Below are 20,451 nucleotides of genomic sequence, written 5' to 3' on the forward strand. Positions count from 1 at the left end.
TACTTATACCCAAGACACCCAAGAGTGCAAGTGGGCCATACAAGCAAGAAGAAACGGTTTTACTTTCCTAGGTCTCATGCCTTGTACCCATGTTCACAAACAGATTTGGGGGAGAAAAGTAAAGAGGAAGGGAGAGGGGCAAGGGTGAGAGTTCTCAGTTCTGATTCATTTCTAAACTCCCATTTTTCAGATGGATAGTGACAGAAACTGCCAGGAAGAAGAAAAGGTGCAATTATAGAAACCTCAGTGCTGAAAAGAAACCAGACTAGGTACAGACTAGCAGTAATCAAGAACCTCCCAGAAAGGCCTAGCATGGTGGCACAGGCCTTTAATTCCAGCACTTGGGAGACAGAGGTAAGTGGATCTCTGTGAGTTTGAGGTCAACCTGGTGTACATAGTGAGTTCCAGAATACTCAGGACCATGAAATGAAACTCTGGCTCAAAATAAAACCAAACCGAAATAAGACCCTCTCAGAGAGGAACCATACATAGCGCAAAGTTGGCTTCGTGCTGAGGACTCCAGACGGCGCATGCGTCACTCTCGAGCTCTTGTTCTGCAAGTGAGCCAGTGCGTGGGCGTGGGTGTGGACGTAGGCGTCTGTGTGGGCATGCAGTTTCCTACCAGGCGTCGGTGTGTTATGGTGTCCACAGATCGTGTTTGAGAAAATGAGCAAATATGCCTCACTGCAGAGGGCTAAGCTGCATCTGGATTTCATCCACGCAAACTCGTGAGTCCAGGAGGGGTTGGAATGGGGGTAGTTTCTAATATTCAATTGGAAAACAAAAGCCTAATGAACTTAGTAGGACGGATTTAAGAATGTATTTCTACAGCGTGTAGTTTTTTCAGGGAAAGTAATAACGCTATTCCTGGTGACTGAGTCGTTTTGATGATCTTCCGTTAAAACCAAGTGGAAAGATGGCCCCACATTTATCACTTAATAAGTCTACTTAAATGTTGGCCGGCAGATTAGAACTCCTACCCATCCTTTCTGTCCTTGTTCCGATGCTCTGCAAGACACTGTAAATACCCATGTTGCTTTACAGAGCCGTTCCCGTGTGTAGGTTTTAACAGCTGTGGACAGTAATCGGATAGTTTCACTTCTCTGCCAGGGTCAGATGCTTTTGGTGCCCTCTTTCTTGCTGCTAATTGAAACGGTACAGTCTGGCTAGAGAGATGACTCAGCAGTTGGGAGGACCGGCTACTTTTCTAGAGGACCTGGGTTCAATCGGAAGCCTCCACAGGACGGCCTCACAACCCTCTGTAACTCCAAACACCACCTTCTGACCTCCGGAAGCACCAGGCATGCACTGTGGTACACAGATGTACATGCACCAAAACACCCTTACACACAAAATGAAACATTGGAAAGAAATAGTACAGTCCATTCTTAACCATGGCTATTGACAGCCTCCACAAGTGCATGTTTAGATATTGGGGTGCTATAAAACTACAGATGAAGATAAAAGTCTGTATATGTTGCTATATCTTTAGCTCTTCCAATGCATATGTGTCTGCCATACAGTTGATAAAGGAGCTAGGGAACAATACTATAGACTAGTTGCAACCACGCACCACGATGAAATGGAGCAAAACAAAGTTATGATGCGACTTAGATTGGTTCCCTTCTTAAATTACGGTTAACTTACTCCTGGAACTTTCCAATTAATATTTTCTGGAGTGAAACTACGGGAAATAAAAACCCAGAGAAGAGCCAAACCATGGATAAGGGAAGACTACCACAGTCAGACTGCAGGAGCGAGTGACTGCATTTGTGTGTGTGTGTGTGTGTGTGTGTGTGTGTGTGTGTGATTTGTCACTTCAAGTTTGGCACAGGGCTGTAGAGAGTGTTGTGCAATTCATAGGGGGTGTTGGTGTTTAGAAATTACTTGGTCACTTGTATTTCCTGAAAGTACTGACTGATATGATGGATGGAACATGTTTGAACCACAGGGATGGAGGTATTGAGAAAGCCGGGAAGGGCAGCCGTGTTGTGGAGGACAATCGGTGTGCTTCTAAGGTGGCAGAGCGTAGGTGATAACAAGCAGATGTTTATCTGCTGTGGAGAATGGGTTCAGTAGCTTAAGGACGAATGAAACAGTTTGGAGTGAGTTCAAGAAGAAGTGTGAGCTAGCACTACGAAGACTTTTATGGCAGAGGAGCGGCCCACCTTCGTTGTGTACAGTTTGTGGTTGCTGTTGTAAGTCCCAGCTCCACTTTCCCACACCCTGCCCTGAGATACCAAGGACCGCAGCTCAGTTTTCAGCTGGTGGCAGAATGACAAAGAGGGTGACAGCATGATGCCACCCAAACTCTGCAACAGACTGGCATCTTCTCAGCTCCCTGGTAGATCTTCATCCATAAACACGGAAGTAAAATGTTTTGCTTGCTTTTTGAAATAGGGTTTTTGCTGTGGAACCCAGAGTGGTCTCGAACTTGAAATCCTCCTGACACAGCCTCTCAAGTTCTGGGATTACTACACTCAATATCAAGTCTCCACACGCTAGAACCAACCCTACAGTCAAGCACACGCTTTTTCAAAGGCACATAACTCTTCATTTCATTCTTGCTGCCGTTGACTTCGGCCCAAGCCACATCACCTCTCATCTGCACCACCCCCATATAACCTCCCAACTGGGTGCTGTGCTTCCAACCCCAGCTCCTTCTAGGCTCGTGTTTTCTAAGCTTCCAGGCTGAGCTTTTGAAAAGTGAGCTGCAGAGAAAGGCCTTTCATGAGAACATACTTTGGTGTTAGCCACTTGCATGCAGGCTTGTATAAACCCATCTCTGCTGCACAGGAATTCCCTATGACCCAGACATCTTCACTTTAGCCTGGTCTCTGTATTCATCAAAGGTGTAGTGTGGTCTCTGTCATTCTTTTCTGTTTTGAGATCTTTGCCCGTCTGAAGAGTTGTCACTCTGGCCATTCAAAGTGTAGAGTTTTCATCTTCTGGGATTAGATGAGGTGTCACCGGTGAGGAGTGTCTTTGGTGACCATCTGCCCCTCCCTTGCAGGCACTCTTTGCTGTCACTACTGTGAAGGTAGCCCTGGCCAAGGTCTGGAAGGCTGGCTTTGTCTCCATGTGCCTACCTGTGTGTTCTCTGTGTACCCCATGACCTCCGTCTAGATCATGACTTGAATTCCAAAAAGGTTCTATGGGGGAACATGTCAAACACTTATAAAATTCTCTTGAATGAACTAGCACAGAAATCTTCATGGCAGTTTGGGTTGGAAATTTTACACTTTGAAGAGCCAGTGACATAGTGTAGTATTATAATGTTTGCCTGGAATTACTGTGATTTCCTGTCAGGTTGGTTATATACTAAATTTTAACTCCCAAGATACTATAAATAGCCAGGTGGTAGTGGCAAACGCCTTTAATCTCAGCATTTAGGAGGCAGAGGCAGGTGGATCTCTGAGTTCAAGGCCATCGTGGTCTACAGATTGAGCTCTGGTACAGCCAGGGCTACACAGAAAAACCTGGTCTCAGAAAACCTATATATATGTGTGTGTGTGTGTATGTGTGTGTGTATACATATATATATATATATATATATATATATATATATATATATATGTATTTATAATTTGTACTTATGTCTTTTGTTTGTCCAGGGAGGTCCGAAAAGGGTGTCAGACCCCTTGGAACTAGAAAATCTGGCACTTATAGCAGCCAGTGTGGGTGTGGGGAACCAAGTCTACACATGAAGAGAAACTTGCAAGCTAGGTTTCCCCTGATGGTGTGGTAATGTTGTTGTGTGAAATGGCCATGTCGGGAAATATAAAGCAAGCTCCTTATCCTGAAGGGAGCCTGAGTTCACCCTCAGATCAACCTTCAGCCCTCCAAGAGCTGGAAGAACATTTGGCTGTATCTTAAACCTTACTCTGCTTACATCCTTGCTTCACTTTTCTCTTCGCCTTTCATTTCCTCATCAGCACAACTCACAGTTTCCTCTTTGGAGCCCTGGCTGAGCTGCTGGACAATGCAAGGTAAGCTGTCTGTAAGCAAAGATGGAAGAAATTTCAAGAAACAAATAGATTCTATTTATGTTTGAAATCAATTTATGTTTGAGCCCTGATTCCAGTGACGTGAGGTCATTATGGGTGTGAGGTGCTGATTTGGAAGGTTCTGCTGGTCACTGCAGCACCCATAGTCTATGCTGTTGTGGAGACAAGGTCTTGTTATGCAGCCCAGGCTGCCCCAAGCTTCCTGTAGAGTCCAGATTGGCTTCAAATTCATGATTTTCTTGTCTCTGTGTTGGGATTGTGGAAATACACCAGCACACCTAGCTCAGGCCTCCATTTTCTCTGCTTAGTTGAATAATGACTTGGTTATATTTCCGTCCCTTTGTTAAAGAAAAACTGCTTTTACCTTCTCTGTGGCAAAGTCTACTCAAGATACATTCTAATGTTGTCAGAGACTCTTAATGGGGGAGCTAAATTCCCTGTCACTAGCTGATAACATATCAGCTTCTTGAGTTTTGCCTCTCATTTCGAACCTTAGAAATAAGGTGGTCTTTCCGAGAGCCCACACAGAGAGCAGTAATTAGACAGCTACTGGGAATTCCTCCCAGCACCAAAGGGGGAAAATCTGCTAGCACTTTGCTCTCTCTGTAAGGTAGAAAGCAACATAGGAAAATAACAAGCTGTTCTTCAGCCAAGGGGCACTGAATTCAAGTCAGGAGCTAGGAGAGACGGGGCCAGGACCAAGAATCACCATGGTTGGCTTCTCTGTAGTTTCTCATGGCTGATACCCCTACAAGGAGACCCCCTCCACTAGATCCTGACTGAAAACAGTTCAGAGTTGCCTTAGTGAACCTCCAACACCATGGTGTGGCCACTTCCAGCCAATTTCTGAAAGTTTGCAGAGTCTAGAAAGAAAAGGAAGATAAGAAGGTTCAAGAAGCAATAGGCCGGCCAGGGGTGCAGGGAACTTGTTCAGTAATAGGGCTTGCCTTGTGAGGATTCCAGAGTCCATATAACAATGCCTGGTTCCAAGGTGCTGTTGTAATTCCCATGCTAAAGAGGAAGAGGAAACAGCAGGATTCCTGCGCTCACTGGCCAGCCATTCTAGCCTAATTGGTGATGAGTTTCTTTCTTGAAAGAGATGTATATTGTTGTTGAAGGTGGCATCTGAGATTTCCTCCAAACTTCACTTGCCCGAACACATGTAACATGCGCTTTGCACACCTACCATGCACCTACATGTGGGCATGTGCAATCTCTTTCTCTCCCCCTGCCCCTTCTCTCTGAGGAGAAACAAGAGAAGGGAGAGCAGAATTAAAAAGAAGAGTCTGGGTTATCTACTTTTCTTTGAAGTAATGGGAGAAATGGCACCCTTTAGATCCCATTCCTCTGGGGATCGGCGGATGGAGAAGAGTAGGTGGCAAGTACTTCTCAGGGCTGGCTGTTCCTTCAGCCTTGCTTTATTCCCTGCTGCCCCAGACAGCCCACACTGGCCTTTTTTCCGGCTGTGGCAGACACTGATGTTTTCAATCCTTGCTTAGCTGCTGTATTTTCCATTAAAAGAAAATGTACTTGTAACGTTTTATTTACGATTCCCTGTCAGCCTTCTGAAGGTTTTTGTATGCTTCCCTGTTACTCTAATAAATTATTTTACATTATATTCAAGATGTCAGTGATTTCCTGTGGGTGTAAAGATTAGGATTTACGTATCATAAACGAATATTGTATAAGGAGGGAGGAAGGCTGGAGGTGTCCTAGTCATTGATGATCCAAAGGGAATATCTCCTGGACCGAGGCAGAAACGCTATATAAATACCTAGTGGGCATCCTCTATAAACAAACTGTTTCTTTAAAGTCTTTCATTTCTGCTGGGAGACTCAGTGGTCGAGTATTTGGCCCTTTATTAGATATTTAACATACAAAAAGGCAACACCAAACAACAAACCCAGCAAACTTGACTTCAGTACCGTGGCATTTACTGAGCACCGAATGTGCCCATGGTTCTTAGTAAAATGCACAATGATATAGTGGAAACGTTGGTACCTGCATACCGGATTGTAGTCAAGGAATAGCAGAGACTTTTCAAAACTCAATATCCCATTCAGTGTGTGCTTCACGGGTAGGAAATCCTTAAGAAATGGCAGGGATTCTTGCAGAATTTCTGTATAACGAGACCTTTAAAGTATGTTTAGCTCCAGGAAAAAGCAAAAGCAGCTCTCTACCAGGCTAGCAGAGTGAAGGCAGTGTGCTGCCTCCCAGTTTATTTGGTGTGGTTTGTGGTTTGAGACTGATGGATATTTCAGGAGGGACATGGGTTTTCCCATCACCAGTTATACCAGATACAGTACTCAGTCTCCGCCTTGACTATGTGTGTAAGCAAGAGTATCTGCACAGGTGTCCCAGTCTGCTCCTTTCTCACAGACACTCCCTTCCCCAGCACGCATTCTTCGCCATCAGCCAAGCAAGACCTCACAGTTTCTGTCTCTTCTCTCACTCCCGATATGGAGGCCAGAATCTTGGAGGCCCTCCTTCCTTTGCTTTTTTTTTTTTTTTTTTTTTTTACTTTTGTAAATCTTGAAATACAAGAAATAGCTATTTTAAAACTGATAAAATAAGGGAAAAAAGAAAGAACAGAAAAATCACTGGTAATTGTATCTCATAGAACAGGATTCTCAATACTTCTCTGTGAAAGATCAGAAAATAAATCTATTTGTCTCTGAAGGCTGTCCAGCCTCTGCTGAAATGACTGTTCTGCCAACGTAGGGCTAAGAAAACCATAGGCAGTACTTAAATGAACAAGCGTGATCGTGTTCTAATAAGCTTTTTTTTTAATAAGACAGTTGGTGAGTCAGACTTCGTCCATAGTCAATAGTTTGCCTACTTCCAGTCTAGAAAAATCCTTTATTAACTTTCTGAGGGCTGGGCAAAGTACTTTCCCAGTCCCAGCCTGGGGCTTCACCTCCACCATTGCAAAGGAACTCATTTCCTTTGTACATGTGTATATATATATATATATATATATATATATATATATATATATATGCCTTTAAAAATATGGTCACATGGTACAAATGACAGTAATTTTCCTTTTCTGAATTTCCAGTTTTTGAACTGGGATATATCATGAAAATCATCCTATGGTTCTGTATTATTCTCCAGGAAGTCTTTAAAATATAAACACTATATTTATACTCATTTTGAACCTTTTTTAAAAAAATAACTACCACTGAATTTCATCTCTAGTCTTTTAAGTTACTAAGTCATAGCTTTTGTAATAACCCCAAATTATGGGTGATGACATTTCTTTCTATATAAATGTATAGTGAACCGTCTTAGAAATTGATCTTAAGTGATTTATGATTTTTGAATTGTTTGATATCTGATAATAGGTTAAACCTTGCATAAGCTATTGAGATTAATGTTATTTTTAAGGCACATTTTTTTTTCTGTAAAGTAATGTTATTTTTGCATTGTTTCCAGAGATGCCGGGGCTTTGCGACTTGATGTTTTTTCAGGTGAGCACACATTTCCTTTCTTGTTTTCTCTTCTAAAGAAAAGCCTATAGCTACTTTACTTTTCTTTTATTTCATCAAATCACACCACATTTTATAGATTTTTAATGTAATCTAAGTGCTTCACGAACAGTGTCCCTGTGGGGAGCCGGATTGAGAAATGCATACTCTCAGGGTCAAACTGCTCACTTACCTGAAGTCCCGTTTACAAAATGATCTCTTCTAGAGTTCTGTGGAAACGTCTGAGTGATTTGGACCTGTGAATTTGGCCATGGAAAGCAGTTTTCTTTTAAAAATCATATTAACGTAATGGTTGTTCGTGATTAAGCATACCTCACTTTTTTCTTCTCATAGTTTAAAATGCGTAAGTGGATATGTAATACAGATAATTATCTAAGTGCTACAACCACAAACCCACTGTACTTTCTTTATTGCCTTCGTTTCTGGTCCCTCAGTGCTTTGCGCACTTATTAGTTAGTCTTGGTAGATTACAATGCTAACGACATCAGTTTCTGTGATACAGTTAATGCTGCCTTTCTATACTAACACACGCATCCTTCTGTTAGTTTTGATCACGCGGGAGAGAATATCATCCATACGTAGTGTGATTCCGTCTCTGAGCAGAAGGTGTCTCAGATCACTTCTCTTTTCTGAACGTGTTAAGATGAGTGCTTAGGGTTCATAGATATGTAGATGTTGAAACCCCAAGGCAAAATAAATGACACTCTCTTCAGTCTTCCTATTCAAATTATGAAAAGTTTGAGAAATAAATGAAAATATGAGTCTCTGTCACTGAGACATAATATTTGGATGTGGCTTGTAGTCTTTTGAGAGAGTAAATGTGCTCACAGGTCCAACATCAGGGTTAGATGATCACAGTGGGGGGGGAATCATAGAAAGAGACCATTCAGGTACCTAATGACATGGAGGTATTAAGAAAACTCCTAGAAAAAGCCTTACAGCAAGTCGTCCCACAGGAGAGTCGACTCTAGCTGGTGGATCAGACAAGGGAAGAGGATCTGTCTTACATTCACTCAGGAGACATTCAAGATTAGTTCAGGGAACACATTTGTGTGGCGTGGTGGTCAATTGAGGGATGAGGACGGTTGAAGTTGGAAAACTAGGCCATGAGAGAGAAGTGTGATTTGCCCCGTGGCTTGGATTTTTTTCTTGAGAGCCGTGGGAAGTCAGAGCAGGATTTTAGCAGGAGTGGTGACGTGAACAGCCGGCTAAAATTGGGCTGCATGTTGTGATTAAGGGAGGGAGTTAGGGAGCTGTTGCTGTCTCCCAGAAAAGAGATAGTGACAGTCGCAGTGAAATCAGTACATCAGAATAGAGTCATCTAATTCCCGTGAGAAGAAGACCAGGACGCTGAGGACCCGTGCCCGGGTAGGGGAGGAGTGGAAACTCAGTAGTCCTGAAGTGTTGACTTGGCCATAGTCCAGTGCAAATAGCAAACACTGCAGAAAGGATTAAGTTTTGTGGAAATGATGATGGTGTTTGCTTTGGGAAATACATGATTATTAGGTGATAGGAACCTGAGCCCCATAGCATTTAAAGACAGACTCATTTTTATTGTTTTTAAATTGCATTTGTATGCACGTGTGGGTTTGTGCATGTGAGTGAAGGCACCCACAGAATCCGGAAATGAATGTTGGGTTTCCCTTGAGCTGGAGTTACAGACAATTGTGGGTTTCCTGATGTGGGTGCTGGGACCAAGACACAGGTCCTCTGCAAGAACAGTATGTGCTCTTAACCACCGAGACACCTCTCTAGCCCCAGACTGACCGCTTTAAGGGAGTGAGGTCAGGCTGTCTTTGTGTGGGTAGTAGGGATGCCTAGATTTTGAGGTCACATCTGCTCACCCCTAAGCCCTTGGTACTATATATCTGTAGTGTGTCTGTCTTGGGAATCTTGGTCTTTCTAAACTGTTTGTATTGTGTCTTCTGGGTTCTCCCATAAGTTATTATTTTAAAATCTTCAAATTTAGCTGTGGCTGCTGAGAGCTGTCGAGGCTGTCATGTCCTGGGCCATGCACTTCTTAGTCCTGGATGAGCAAAGAGCAAGGAGTTAGCATAAGTATGAGGTCACATTACTGGGACCTTGCTCAGATAGTTTATGGTTTAAATGTGGTTTGTCCTCTGAATGCTCCTGTCTTAGACACTTAGTTATCAATGGGTGACATTGAGAGATGTCGGGACTTTGATCCCTAGAGGGGGGTGACTAAAGCATTAGAAATTTCATTCTCAAAAGACATTAATGTTGTTGTAAGTAGGTTGTCATGAAGTTTGACTCTGGGTTTCTGGTCACTTGTCTTGCCATTTGGTCACTCTGCGACTTGCTCTTGCATTCAGTCTTCGTACTGGTGTTTGATGTACTGTGAAGCCCTCACAGAGCAGAGCAGAAAATGACACTATGCTCTTAGACCTGCAGAATCATGAGATGAATAAATATTTTTCCCCTCATAAATTATCCAGACTCAAGCATTTTGTAACAGAGTAACAAAGGGGGTTATTACAGCTAGGTGCATCTTTTAGATATTTTTACACTGGCTACCTTGAGCATCGTCCCAATTTTAAATGTGAGTTCTAATTGAACTTTGAATACATAGGTTGGTTTAAATATGCTAAAAATGTAATTCACGGCAATAGAACACGTGCCAATGATTGTCTGAGGACTAGGTCACGGTGATCAGGTGTGGAAGCGGGAGGAATTACAGAAGGCCAGCAGGAAGTATTTGGGGGTGCTGGGTGTGTTCTTTGCTTGGATTGTGATGTTTTCACAAATACATAAGCAGTAGTCAAATTATATACTTTAAGCATATTTTATTTATTGTCCATATGTTACTCATCGATAGCACTACTATTTAAAAAGGCAATGTGTTAGTACTCATATCTAGCTGTTGAAATTAGTTTCAGAACTGTTTTACAGACTGCTTGCTGAAATTAGATTCATTAGTTTTGGTCACACAGTTAACATTTTAACCTGTAGCTTAGATTATGTAATGCAATGGCTTCCCTTTGTCATCAAAATTGACTTCTAGTGACTCAACCCTTTCCAGAAACAGATATTTGCTGCTGCGAAGAAACACTCACCAAAGGCTCTCAGAGGGATTAACTACTTAGAAGGGAGCCTGATGGACTTATTAAGAAGGGCTCAGATTTATTTTAGAATTGCCGCAATGTTGGAGGGCAGAAGGGAAGAGCAAGAAGATAGAGAGATCCTGGGGTCACTTCTTGTGGTTATCACTCTGCTCTTCTCCTCTGGGAAAATTACTACCTGAATGTAAGGATCAATCCGGGTCCCAAGCAGGGCCTGTCCTGCTGTATGAATAATTTACCTCCCTGCAGAGGTTGCGTGTTAATTTAAATCCTTTTTGCTATGTGATGGGTTTCCCCCTGCAGTTTCTGAGGAAGCCATAGCCCAGACTCCATTCCAAGCCCATCTCTATTCCGTACCTGGGGCTCCATGCCTGACACGGAGGAGGACGAATAATTATGGGAGCAGCGTGATTTTCGGATGAACACACTAAGCCCAATATTTATTAAGACTAACTGCCTTCTCTTACAGTGGAGGATGAGACACTGCAGGGAGGATTCATGTTGTCTTTCCTGGATGATGGATGCGGCCTGAGTCCTGGTGAGTTAATTATCCAGATACCTAACTGGCGGTGGAAGGAAGCAGCCTGCAAGCCCACGAAATAAATAAAAGTAAACTGAACTATCTATTCCAAACAGAGATATGGAGCAATTAAGGGAAATACATGTTGGACAACTTGCTTTGGAATATTTTAGGGTTAAATATTCTAGCAGGCAAAATAAATTCTTTTTAACCGTCTAAACCAAGACGCACAATGACTGTATATGCTCTAGTCAACGCACATGAAAGACAAATCATTCTGCTTGTAAGACAAAAGCACCTGGGAATGAACAGACTACAAATAGTAACTGAATAGACTCGGAGATCTTTTTGTTGCTCCTCTTTTACCTATTAGTTCCAGGAGCCCTGAGGCAATTTTCAATGCCTTTAGGCTATTATTAATTTTCTGCATAACCTTGAGAGAGAGGTTGTTTCTCCTTGTTTTTAGCAGTTTGTGGGTATTTTCCCTCCTCTTGTTTCAGAGGGTTAGTTGCTTTGACTGAATGTTCCCATCATAGCAAATACATCTGTAATATCTCTCAGGGTTTATTTTTGTGCATCTAAGGGTAGCCCCAGTTGAAACCTTGTAAATGTACAGGATAGACTACGGGCAAATGAAATGATACATCTTCTGATCCTGATTGTGGGTTGTTTTGGATCTAAACTGAACTTCTTATAATGTTTTAGGTGTCTTCAGCTAGGGTTCTGATCATCCTGCTTAGAAAATGGTGACGAATTCCAAGCAGACTGGACACACATGTGAGGAAAGGGTGGCCATAGTTTGGAGAGAAGCTGTGAGCATAAGTGAAACAGTTAACGTCCCTAGCTTTGGTGTCATCTCTCACTTCCCGTAGCCAATGAGCTAATTTAGAAAATGCCCCACCAACCCACTCAGCTCCTTGCTCTTACTTTGTTCTGATAGTTTTTCCTGGTCTCTTTTGATTAAAGTAGTGATTTCTTTTTCAGCATTTCAGTAGGAGGTGTTAGAGGTCATAGGAGACCACAGTGAAAAAGTCTAGCAAGAGTTGCAGGTTCATTTTCCTGAGTTTGTAAGCAGCAGGATGCATACAGCATACATACAGAGCTCCTACAAGAGAAAACCCCTCTTTCCTAATTGAGTCATTTACAGGATGGATAAATCATAAAGAATTGATCTTTAGATGGAAGTCTCTCTTCAGTTGACACAGTGCTGTCTGTCTCTTAGGGGTTCTTTTTTTTCCCACAATGGTGCAGCAGCATGTATTCAGAAGGAATTTTGAGTTGGGATCTTTGCTGGGGCTGGCAGTGTGTTCCAGGATATCCTCTTAGGATGCTGGGTACTGCTAGCAGGCCCCAGCTCCTAGTACATCAGTGATTATGATGTGGATAAAGCATGCTCTAGTGTGGTCTGTGTGGCCAAACTGTGTTCATCAGTGGACAGGAATAGTAAACACACATTCTTCTTTTGATATTTTCAATTTATCCTGGGTTAATTGGGATATGTGTAACTCTGTAGTGGGAATCAAGGAGCATTTGTACGTAGGAGAAAAAACAGCATTGTTGAAAGAACAACTCTTTTAAAGAGGATTGTTTTATTATGTGAATTTTTTTACTGACTTATTTAGTAAACATACAAGGTAGTGCATTTCTTAATGGCATTTCCATTCATGTATATCATTGTGTGTGTACGCTTTACCTCCCATCATCCCCAGTTACTCACCTTTCTCCCTCCAGTTGGTCCTTTCCTTCCTCTGTATTTTACCCCACCCACTCTGATGTAATGTATATGTGTATTATGCACGTGTTTAGATCTGGGTTCTGCATAAGAGTGAGAACAGAGACAGGTGTACATCCTTAGTGTGCTGGTTGTTTTTTGTTAGCTTGGCACAGGCCTAGACATATCAGGGAAGAGGGAACTTAATTGAGAGAATGCCACCATAACACTGCCTGTGACTATTTGTATAGGGCATTTTCTTGATTAATGTCTGACTTGGGAGTTCCCAGACCACCGGGAGTGGTGCCACCCATAGGCAGGTGGTCGTGGACAATAGAAGAAAGCAGGGTGAGCAAGTCAGCCTCAAGCATTCCCCCAAGGCCTCTGTAGCAGCTCCCGCCTCCAGGTTCCTGCCTTGAGTTCCTGTCCTCATTTTCTTTGATGATGGATTGATGTGGAAGTGTAGGCAACATAAAGCCCCACCCCAAGTTGCTTTTGGTTATGGTGTTTTAGCAGAGCAATAGAAACCTGGATTAAGACAGTTGGAAATCAAGTAATACGTTAGAAAGAATTTATTGTATATGACTGAAAATACAACTTATCTGTGGACACAAGTGAGCTAGATCCCTCCTGCTCCAAAGAAGATGACCGTAGTGGTGCCCAGGATCTATCTTTCTCCCATCTTCCACAGTTTTCCATACCAAATGTGTCTGCACTATGTTGCATGACTTTATCTGTGGTTTCTTTTTGTTGTTGTTTTTCTTTTGAGACAGTTTCATCATGTAGTTTCGACTGGTTGGAACTCACAATTTAGATCAGGCTTGTGTCTTTAAAGGTAGCGCAAACTATCACAGAATCGATGTTCAGTTCTAATACTGTGCATTATTATTCAGTGTTATTCCCCGCGATAAGGACTTCACTGCAAATGCTCCTATCACTCTCTGGCTGAAGAACCCAGTGAGTACCCAGTGCTCCAGAGTAAGGCTCAGACCCCCTCCCTTCACTGTTAGTGTCTCATGAGGTGTCTTCCACTTGACCCCACCCACCTCTTGGGACTTTTCTTGGAGTACCCACTTTCTTGAACTCCAGCCATACCTGGCTGGACCCTCAGTGCCATTTCCTAACTGTTCTATCTGAAGGACACACTTTGTTGGTTCTCTGTCATGTCACTGAGTCCTCTTGGACTTGATCTTGTATTTCCTCGACTTTTCTCTACCACTACGCTAATACAGATCTTAATGTCTTCCTGTATGTGTAAATGTAAAGTAGAAAATGCATGTGGCATGTATAACATTCCTAATACATAGGAAACTACCAATAAATGCTGGTTAATCTCATCATGGACACTTCACCTGTGGCCTACTCACTTATGAGAACATGTGGTCAAATGTCTTTAGCTTCAGACTCATATCCTGTAGTGGCCTTTAAATATCTCACTCGAAGTGATGCTGAACTATATAGCATGTCTGTGCCCACATGGGCACAAGGTCCCCCACATAACATTAAGCTGTACTTGGCAGGTTAATAGGGAAAGCATTCATAGTTAGGAGATCACATATTCGGAAGTTCAGAGATTTTCTTCCCAGGATCCGGAATGGAGAGATGAGGACAGTGAATCTACAAGTCTGAATTTCCTTCCTCCCAGAGAGCAGCAGCAGGGAAACCCCTCTGTCCTCAGTGTCACTTGAACCCCAACCCTAAGCAACCCCAGGAGAAGGCTACCATCTTTAGACGACTGCAACATTTACAATAACACTCACCCTTCAGGCAGTGTGCCAAGCATTTTATAGATCCATCTGCTCGTTTCGTTTGTTTGTCATAACTGTGGTGTTAGCACATTCCTTTTAGAAGCAATGAAGTGAAAGCTAACAGTTTTAAACTGTACCTAAGGTCGCACAGTTATATCTGTCAGACCTTCATTACATTACCATGAGGATCTTTTTCTATGATTCCGGATCTTAACACTAATCCTGTCTATTGAGAGTGGTCTATCTCAAAAGCTATGGGCTTGTCCCAGTGTCCCGAGGCATGGGTGAACTTCTGACAGCTGAACTCAATACTCACATCAGATCATTCCTAACTGCCTGAAGAACTCTGTCGATTTCAGATGAAGTCCCAGACATCATTTACTTTGGGACATCCAAGAAACGGTTATCAACCTTGAAGTTCATCGGACAATATGGCAATGGGCTTAAGAGGTGAGAATTGTTCCCCCTTAAGATAGAAATAACTTGCTGATACCTGATATTGAAAACAATATTGAGGAAATCTTACAAGCAGGCACAGCCAGCTGAAGTTTTATTTTATTGAGCATCTAAACTTGCTTTGGAATCTTTATATTCATAACTGACTCAGATCTTTACACCATTAAAGAGCTCCTTGTGTGAAATAAGTGGATTCCCTCCCAGGCATCCCAGAGCAGCCCAGTGTCATTGCCTCTTTACGTTCTATTGTGTCTCAAAGTATTTTTGAGCATTGATATGATATCTGCAGTTTTATTTAGTTTGCCTCAGTGTAAATGAGGCGTGTGTGGTTCCTTCCAGGGCCCAGAAATTGTTCTTTTGAGCCTTGGCTGGAACTTCTCTCAGGCTCTATCTCAAGCACAATCATAGGGCTGAATCTTCTCAAATTCATCTGCTGTGCTTTGAGAAGTCACACAATACTTGTGCACTCCTGGGAATGAGTCAAACAGATGGATTATCGAAAAGAACAACCTGTTACAGTAAACAAAATCATGCCCTTTGTTTCGTCTTTATTGGTGTCTGTATGTAAATCACTGTGCCCTTATTTTTAATATAGCGGGTCCATGAGGATTGGCAAAGACTTTATTCTTTTCACAAAGAAGGAAGAGACCATGACCTGCCTGTTCTTTTCTCAGACTTTCTGTGAAGAAGAAGGTCTCACCGAGGTAAGAGATGGCGCTTTCTTTCCATTTCCATGGCAACTGTGCAGCTTCCATTTACCCTCTCATGAGGTGAAGTCTGCTGTAACTCCTTGCAGATTATGACTTAGAAATCTGGGCATATGTTTGAGGAATGGACAGAAGGTGTCTGTGCACTTTGGGGTCACTGGAGGGCTTTTTGGAGAACTTAATTTTGTTCTCCTTGTGCCTACATTTCCCGGAATAAGAATCTGTTTTTGACATGGTAATATTTCTTGGGGAAGCCTCCTGGGACCTTGACACCATTTGTGTCGTACAGTTTATCACTTTGTAAGTAAATAGACTGCCGAGGTCAAAGGCTTAGAACACATCCCTTAAAGAAACTGAATGCAAAGTAGACTGAAACTTCTAATTCTAGTGACCACAGTTTTTAAGCTCCCTTAGCTGGACTTCAAACATCTTATTAATTTATAAGGCTCGAGTTCTGTTTTGAATGTCAAGTGCACTTCAATGCACCATACACGTATGGCAAATAACTAGCCTCTCAGCAGTGATTAGATTCTGTGGAAGGGAAAAAATACCAATGCAACAAATGAAGACCCTGCCACTCTTAAAACATTTTCAGTCTCACCACAAGGTAGTCACACAAGGTAGTAGCAATTGGTTAGATGACAAAGCTGGAGTGTTGTAAAAGAATCTTGCTCAATGAGTATGTGTGGCTATTAATAGCAAAATGCCAAGAAGCTGCAGATTGGCGGGAGAGATTGGAGAGCCTCAAGTGGCCAGTGGGGAACTTTTGGAGACAATATGACCTGCATTTGGGCAGGTTGGTCTGTGGAGAAGGGGTGGGCTCTGAGCAGCGTGTCAGTGTGAGCCTGCTGCAGGGATTGGTTCTAGACCACAGCAACAGCCTTTAGGCAAAGAGAACCTTGAACAGCCCCTTCCCACCACACACACAGAGAACCTTACACACACACACACACATACACACACACACACACACACACACACACACACATTTGTTATTTGCACATTCACAGAGGTTCCCTCTTCCGAGTGTGTGTTTTGTTTGGCTGTTTTCCTACAGATGATCTAAGATGCTCATTGTATTGCTGCCATGTGGATATTCAGGCATTCTCTATGAACCTCCCACCTGTACAAGAGGACTTACGTAATTTCTTTTCTCTATTTTTGCACAAAGACACAGCTCAAATGCACTCTATCAAAAATCAGGCTGTGCTCGTGTCCAGGCTTACATTCTAAGGTCACACCACATCACCTTGGTGGTTGCCATCAACTATTCCGAGATTGCTTTTCTCTGATGTGCTTTTTGTCTTATCTAGAATGAAAAATTACTTAGTGTTGTGTTTGCTTACTGCTGTCACTGATAGTGTGTTCAACTTCCTATGTTCTCAGACCCTAATCTCCTCTCTCTCTCCCTCTCTCCCTCTCTCTCTCTCTCTCTCTCTCTCTCTCTCTCTCTCTCTCTGTGTGTGTGTGTGTGTATGTAGCATGCTCACTCTTTACTTGAGTCCTGAGCTGGAGAGCAGCTGAGACTCTCTGTCCACAAACATCTTCCAATCCTGCTTCCACACTTGGTCGTAGTTTGGCGTGGTGTCCTTTCTGAGCTAGACCTTATTCTTCTTCAAGTTTTGGAAGGCTTAGCTCTGTCATCAGCTTTCTTGTATATTGAGTGAAAAATCTGAAGTCATTTAACTTTGTTCTGTGGTCTTAAATGCGATTATTCTTTTTTTCTCTTTCTCCCTCCCACTGAGAGAACCTTCTTTATTCCTAGTTCTGACGTCAGAGTGTTCCCTGGGTGGTTTATTGGCAGCCATTGTGATGGGCACAGTAGCATCTTTCCCTTCTGGAAACCCATATGCCTCACTTCTGGGTGGTGGCTTTTTTCAGTTCATATTCTTTTTTTGTCTCCTTTTACAGCTTCTGTTTTCAACACGTAGCTTTGTAAATTAAAAAAAATTTCACTAACTTTTCTCTCATATTTTCTATCTTTAATTTTTGCTTTGTTTTCTGGGATGTTCTCGATATTTATTTTCTAATTTGTTTATGTCATTTCCCCCTCTCCTCAATTATATTCTCAATTCCCAAGAAGTGAAGTGTTTCTTATTTGTTCATTGGTTCTTTATTAAAAAATGATGCAGTTTTTATTTCAAAGACATAGTATTTTCTATTATAGCTGAAAAATTGTACTTATGTCATTTAAATTATTTTTGTTATTTTTTATTTTCATACATACTAGAGAATGAATCTAGGACCTCAGACATTTTAGGCAAATGCTCTATCATTGAGATATATCCTTAGCTTAATTTTTCTTAAATTTAATTGATTTGTTTACCTTATATTCCAGCCACAGTTTCTCTTCCCACCTCTCTTCCCATTCCGCTCTCTCCTCTCTGTCCCACCCCCAACCTATTCCTCCTCTGTTTCTGTTCAGAAAGTGGTAGGCCTCCCATGGGTATCAACAAAGCATGGCATATCAAGTTTTGATAAGACTAAGCACCTCCCCTTGTAATTAGGCTGGGTAAGACAATCCAGTATGAAGACTAGGTTCCCAAGAGCCAGTCAAAGTGTTAGGGACAGCCCTGCTCCCATTGTTAGGAGTCCCACAAGTAGACCAAGTTACACAACTGTGACCTATCTGCAGAGGGCCTAAGTTGGTCCCAGAAAAGCTCCCTGGTTGTCAGTTCAGACTCTGGGAGCTCCTATTAGCCCAGATTAGTTGATTCTATGGATTTTCTTGTGATGTCCTTGACCCTTCTTGCTCCTACCATCTTTTCTTCCTCTCCTCAGCAGGATTTCCTTAGCTCAGCCTAATGTTTGGCAGTGGAGTCTCTGCATATGTTTCCATCAGTTGCTGGATAAAGGCTTGTTGATGACAATTGGCGTAGTCACCAATCTGATCACAAGACATGGCCAGTTCAGGCTGTGCATCCTCTATTCTTCAGAGTCTTAGCCGGGGTTATCCTTGTAGATCATGGGAGTTTCCTTTGCACTGGGTTTCTATCTGACCCCCAAATGCCCTGCTTTCCAGTCATCTCTCTCAGTACTCTCCCCTTCCATCCGTTTCAGTCCTCAAGTTCCCATCCCCACCTGCTCTCGGTTCACCTAGGAGAGGTCTTCTATTTCCCCTTCCCAGGGAGATCCATGCATCCCCCCACCCCAGGGCCCTCCTTGTTACCTAGCCTCTCTGGGTTTGTGGATTGTGGCATGGTTACCCTTTATTTTACAGCTAACATCCACTCACAAATGAGTACATAACATGTTTGTCTTTCTGGGTTCATCTTTAGCATAAATTTTTTTAAAAAAATATCTTAACTTAGGATCTCATTAAATTGCCAAGATTGTGTTTGAACTTGTAACCCTCTTGCCTCTACTTCCTGAGTAGAGGGTTTGCACATATTTACCCACCTTACTCTGAAGATTTTAACAATGTTCTTTATTCCTCCTTGAAGTTTTTATCCTCCTCAGATGGCTTCTGTTTCCACAGATTTTTTTTTTAAAACTTGGTTTCTATTTGTTATACTAGAGGCTTTGAAAAGTTTTTTTTTAAATATTTTATTTTTATTTTTTTAAGTAATTTTATTAAATTATAAAAGATTCCATTTACGCCCCTCTTCCCAACACCCTCCCACTCCCCCCCCCTCTCCTCCTCCCTCTTTGTCCCTAAGGGCAGTCAGGGTTTCAAGCCCTGTGGGAAGTTCAAGTTCGTCCCCCCTCCCTCCAGGTCCAGGAAGGTGAGTATCCAAACAGACTGGATCCCAAAAATCCAGTATATGCAGAGGAAACTAGTCCCAGTGTCATTGTCAATGGCTTCTCAGAAAGACTCCGGGCCAGCCACATTCAGAGAATCCGGCCACATTCAGAGAATCTGGTTGGATCACGTGCTCGTTCAGTCGCAGTCCAACTGCCCTTGGTAAACTCTCATTAGATCCGACCCCTTGTATCAGTGGGTGATAGCATCCCTCGCAGTCCTTCGTCATTTTCTTCCTCTTCTGCTCCTGATTTGGACCTTGGGGGGCTCAGTCCGGTGCTCCAATGTGGGACTCCGTCTGTATCGCCATCCATCGCCAGATGAAGGATCTATGGTGATAAGCAAAATATTCATCAGTATGGTTATGGGCCAAGGCCGGTTCAGGCACCCTCTCCTCTGTCCAGAGAACAATCTGGGGATCTCTCCTTGGACCTGGGATCCCATATATAATCAAGTTTCCTATAAACCCTAAAATGACTCCCTTTGTTGAAATATATTCTTCCCTGATCCCATATTCATCCTTCCTCCCTTCCCCCCATCCCGGTCTACCGAGCTTTCTCCATTTCTCCCCTACTCCCTTCTCTGTAACCCTCACCCCTTCCAACAACCCTCCCACCCACCTCCCATGCACCCAAGGTTACCTGGGACTCTTGACTATTTCCTACCTCCTGGAGGATAGCTAAATAATCTTCATCAGGTTCGTCTTCTTATTTAGCTTCTCTAGGATCATGAATAATAGGCTCAAAGACCTTTAAAATTATGGTTAGAATCCACTTATGAGTGAATACATACCGTGTTCCTCTTTTTGGGTCTGGCTTACCTCACTCAGTAAAGCGTTTTCTATGTCCATCCATTTGCATGCAAAATTCAAGATGTCATTATTTTTTTACCGCTGAGTAAAACTCTAATGTGTATATGTTCCACACCTTTTTTAACCATTCTTCTATTGAGGGGCACCTAGGCTGTTTCCAGGTTCTGGCTATTACAAA

General features: G+C 42.6%; 1 protein-coding gene across 1 annotated transcript in view; it reads left to right on the forward strand.

Moving 5' to 3' along the window:
• The first annotated feature begins 601 nt into the window (after positions 1-601).
• Positions 602-20,451, forward strand: part of Morc1 (MORC family CW-type zinc finger 1) — a 154,529-nt gene continuing 134,679 nt past the window's right edge. Inside the window, exons 1-6 of the mRNA XM_085685555.2 lie at positions 602-728; positions 3,936-3,989; positions 7,446-7,480; positions 11,048-11,116; positions 14,917-15,007; positions 15,609-15,717. Of these exons, the coding sequence (XP_085541681.2) occupies positions 667-728; positions 3,936-3,989; positions 7,446-7,480; positions 11,048-11,116; positions 14,917-15,007; positions 15,609-15,717 (420 nt within the window). The 5' untranslated portion in view covers positions 602-666. The remainder of the gene's footprint in view (positions 729-3,935; positions 3,990-7,445; positions 7,481-11,047; positions 11,117-14,916; positions 15,008-15,608; positions 15,718-20,451) is intronic.

This window comes from Myodes glareolus, chromosome 2 (assembly GCF_982192425.1).
Source record: "Myodes glareolus chromosome 2, mMyoGla1.1, whole genome shotgun sequence".
Classification (NCBI taxonomy): domain Eukaryota; kingdom Metazoa; phylum Chordata; class Mammalia; order Rodentia; family Cricetidae; genus Myodes; species Myodes glareolus.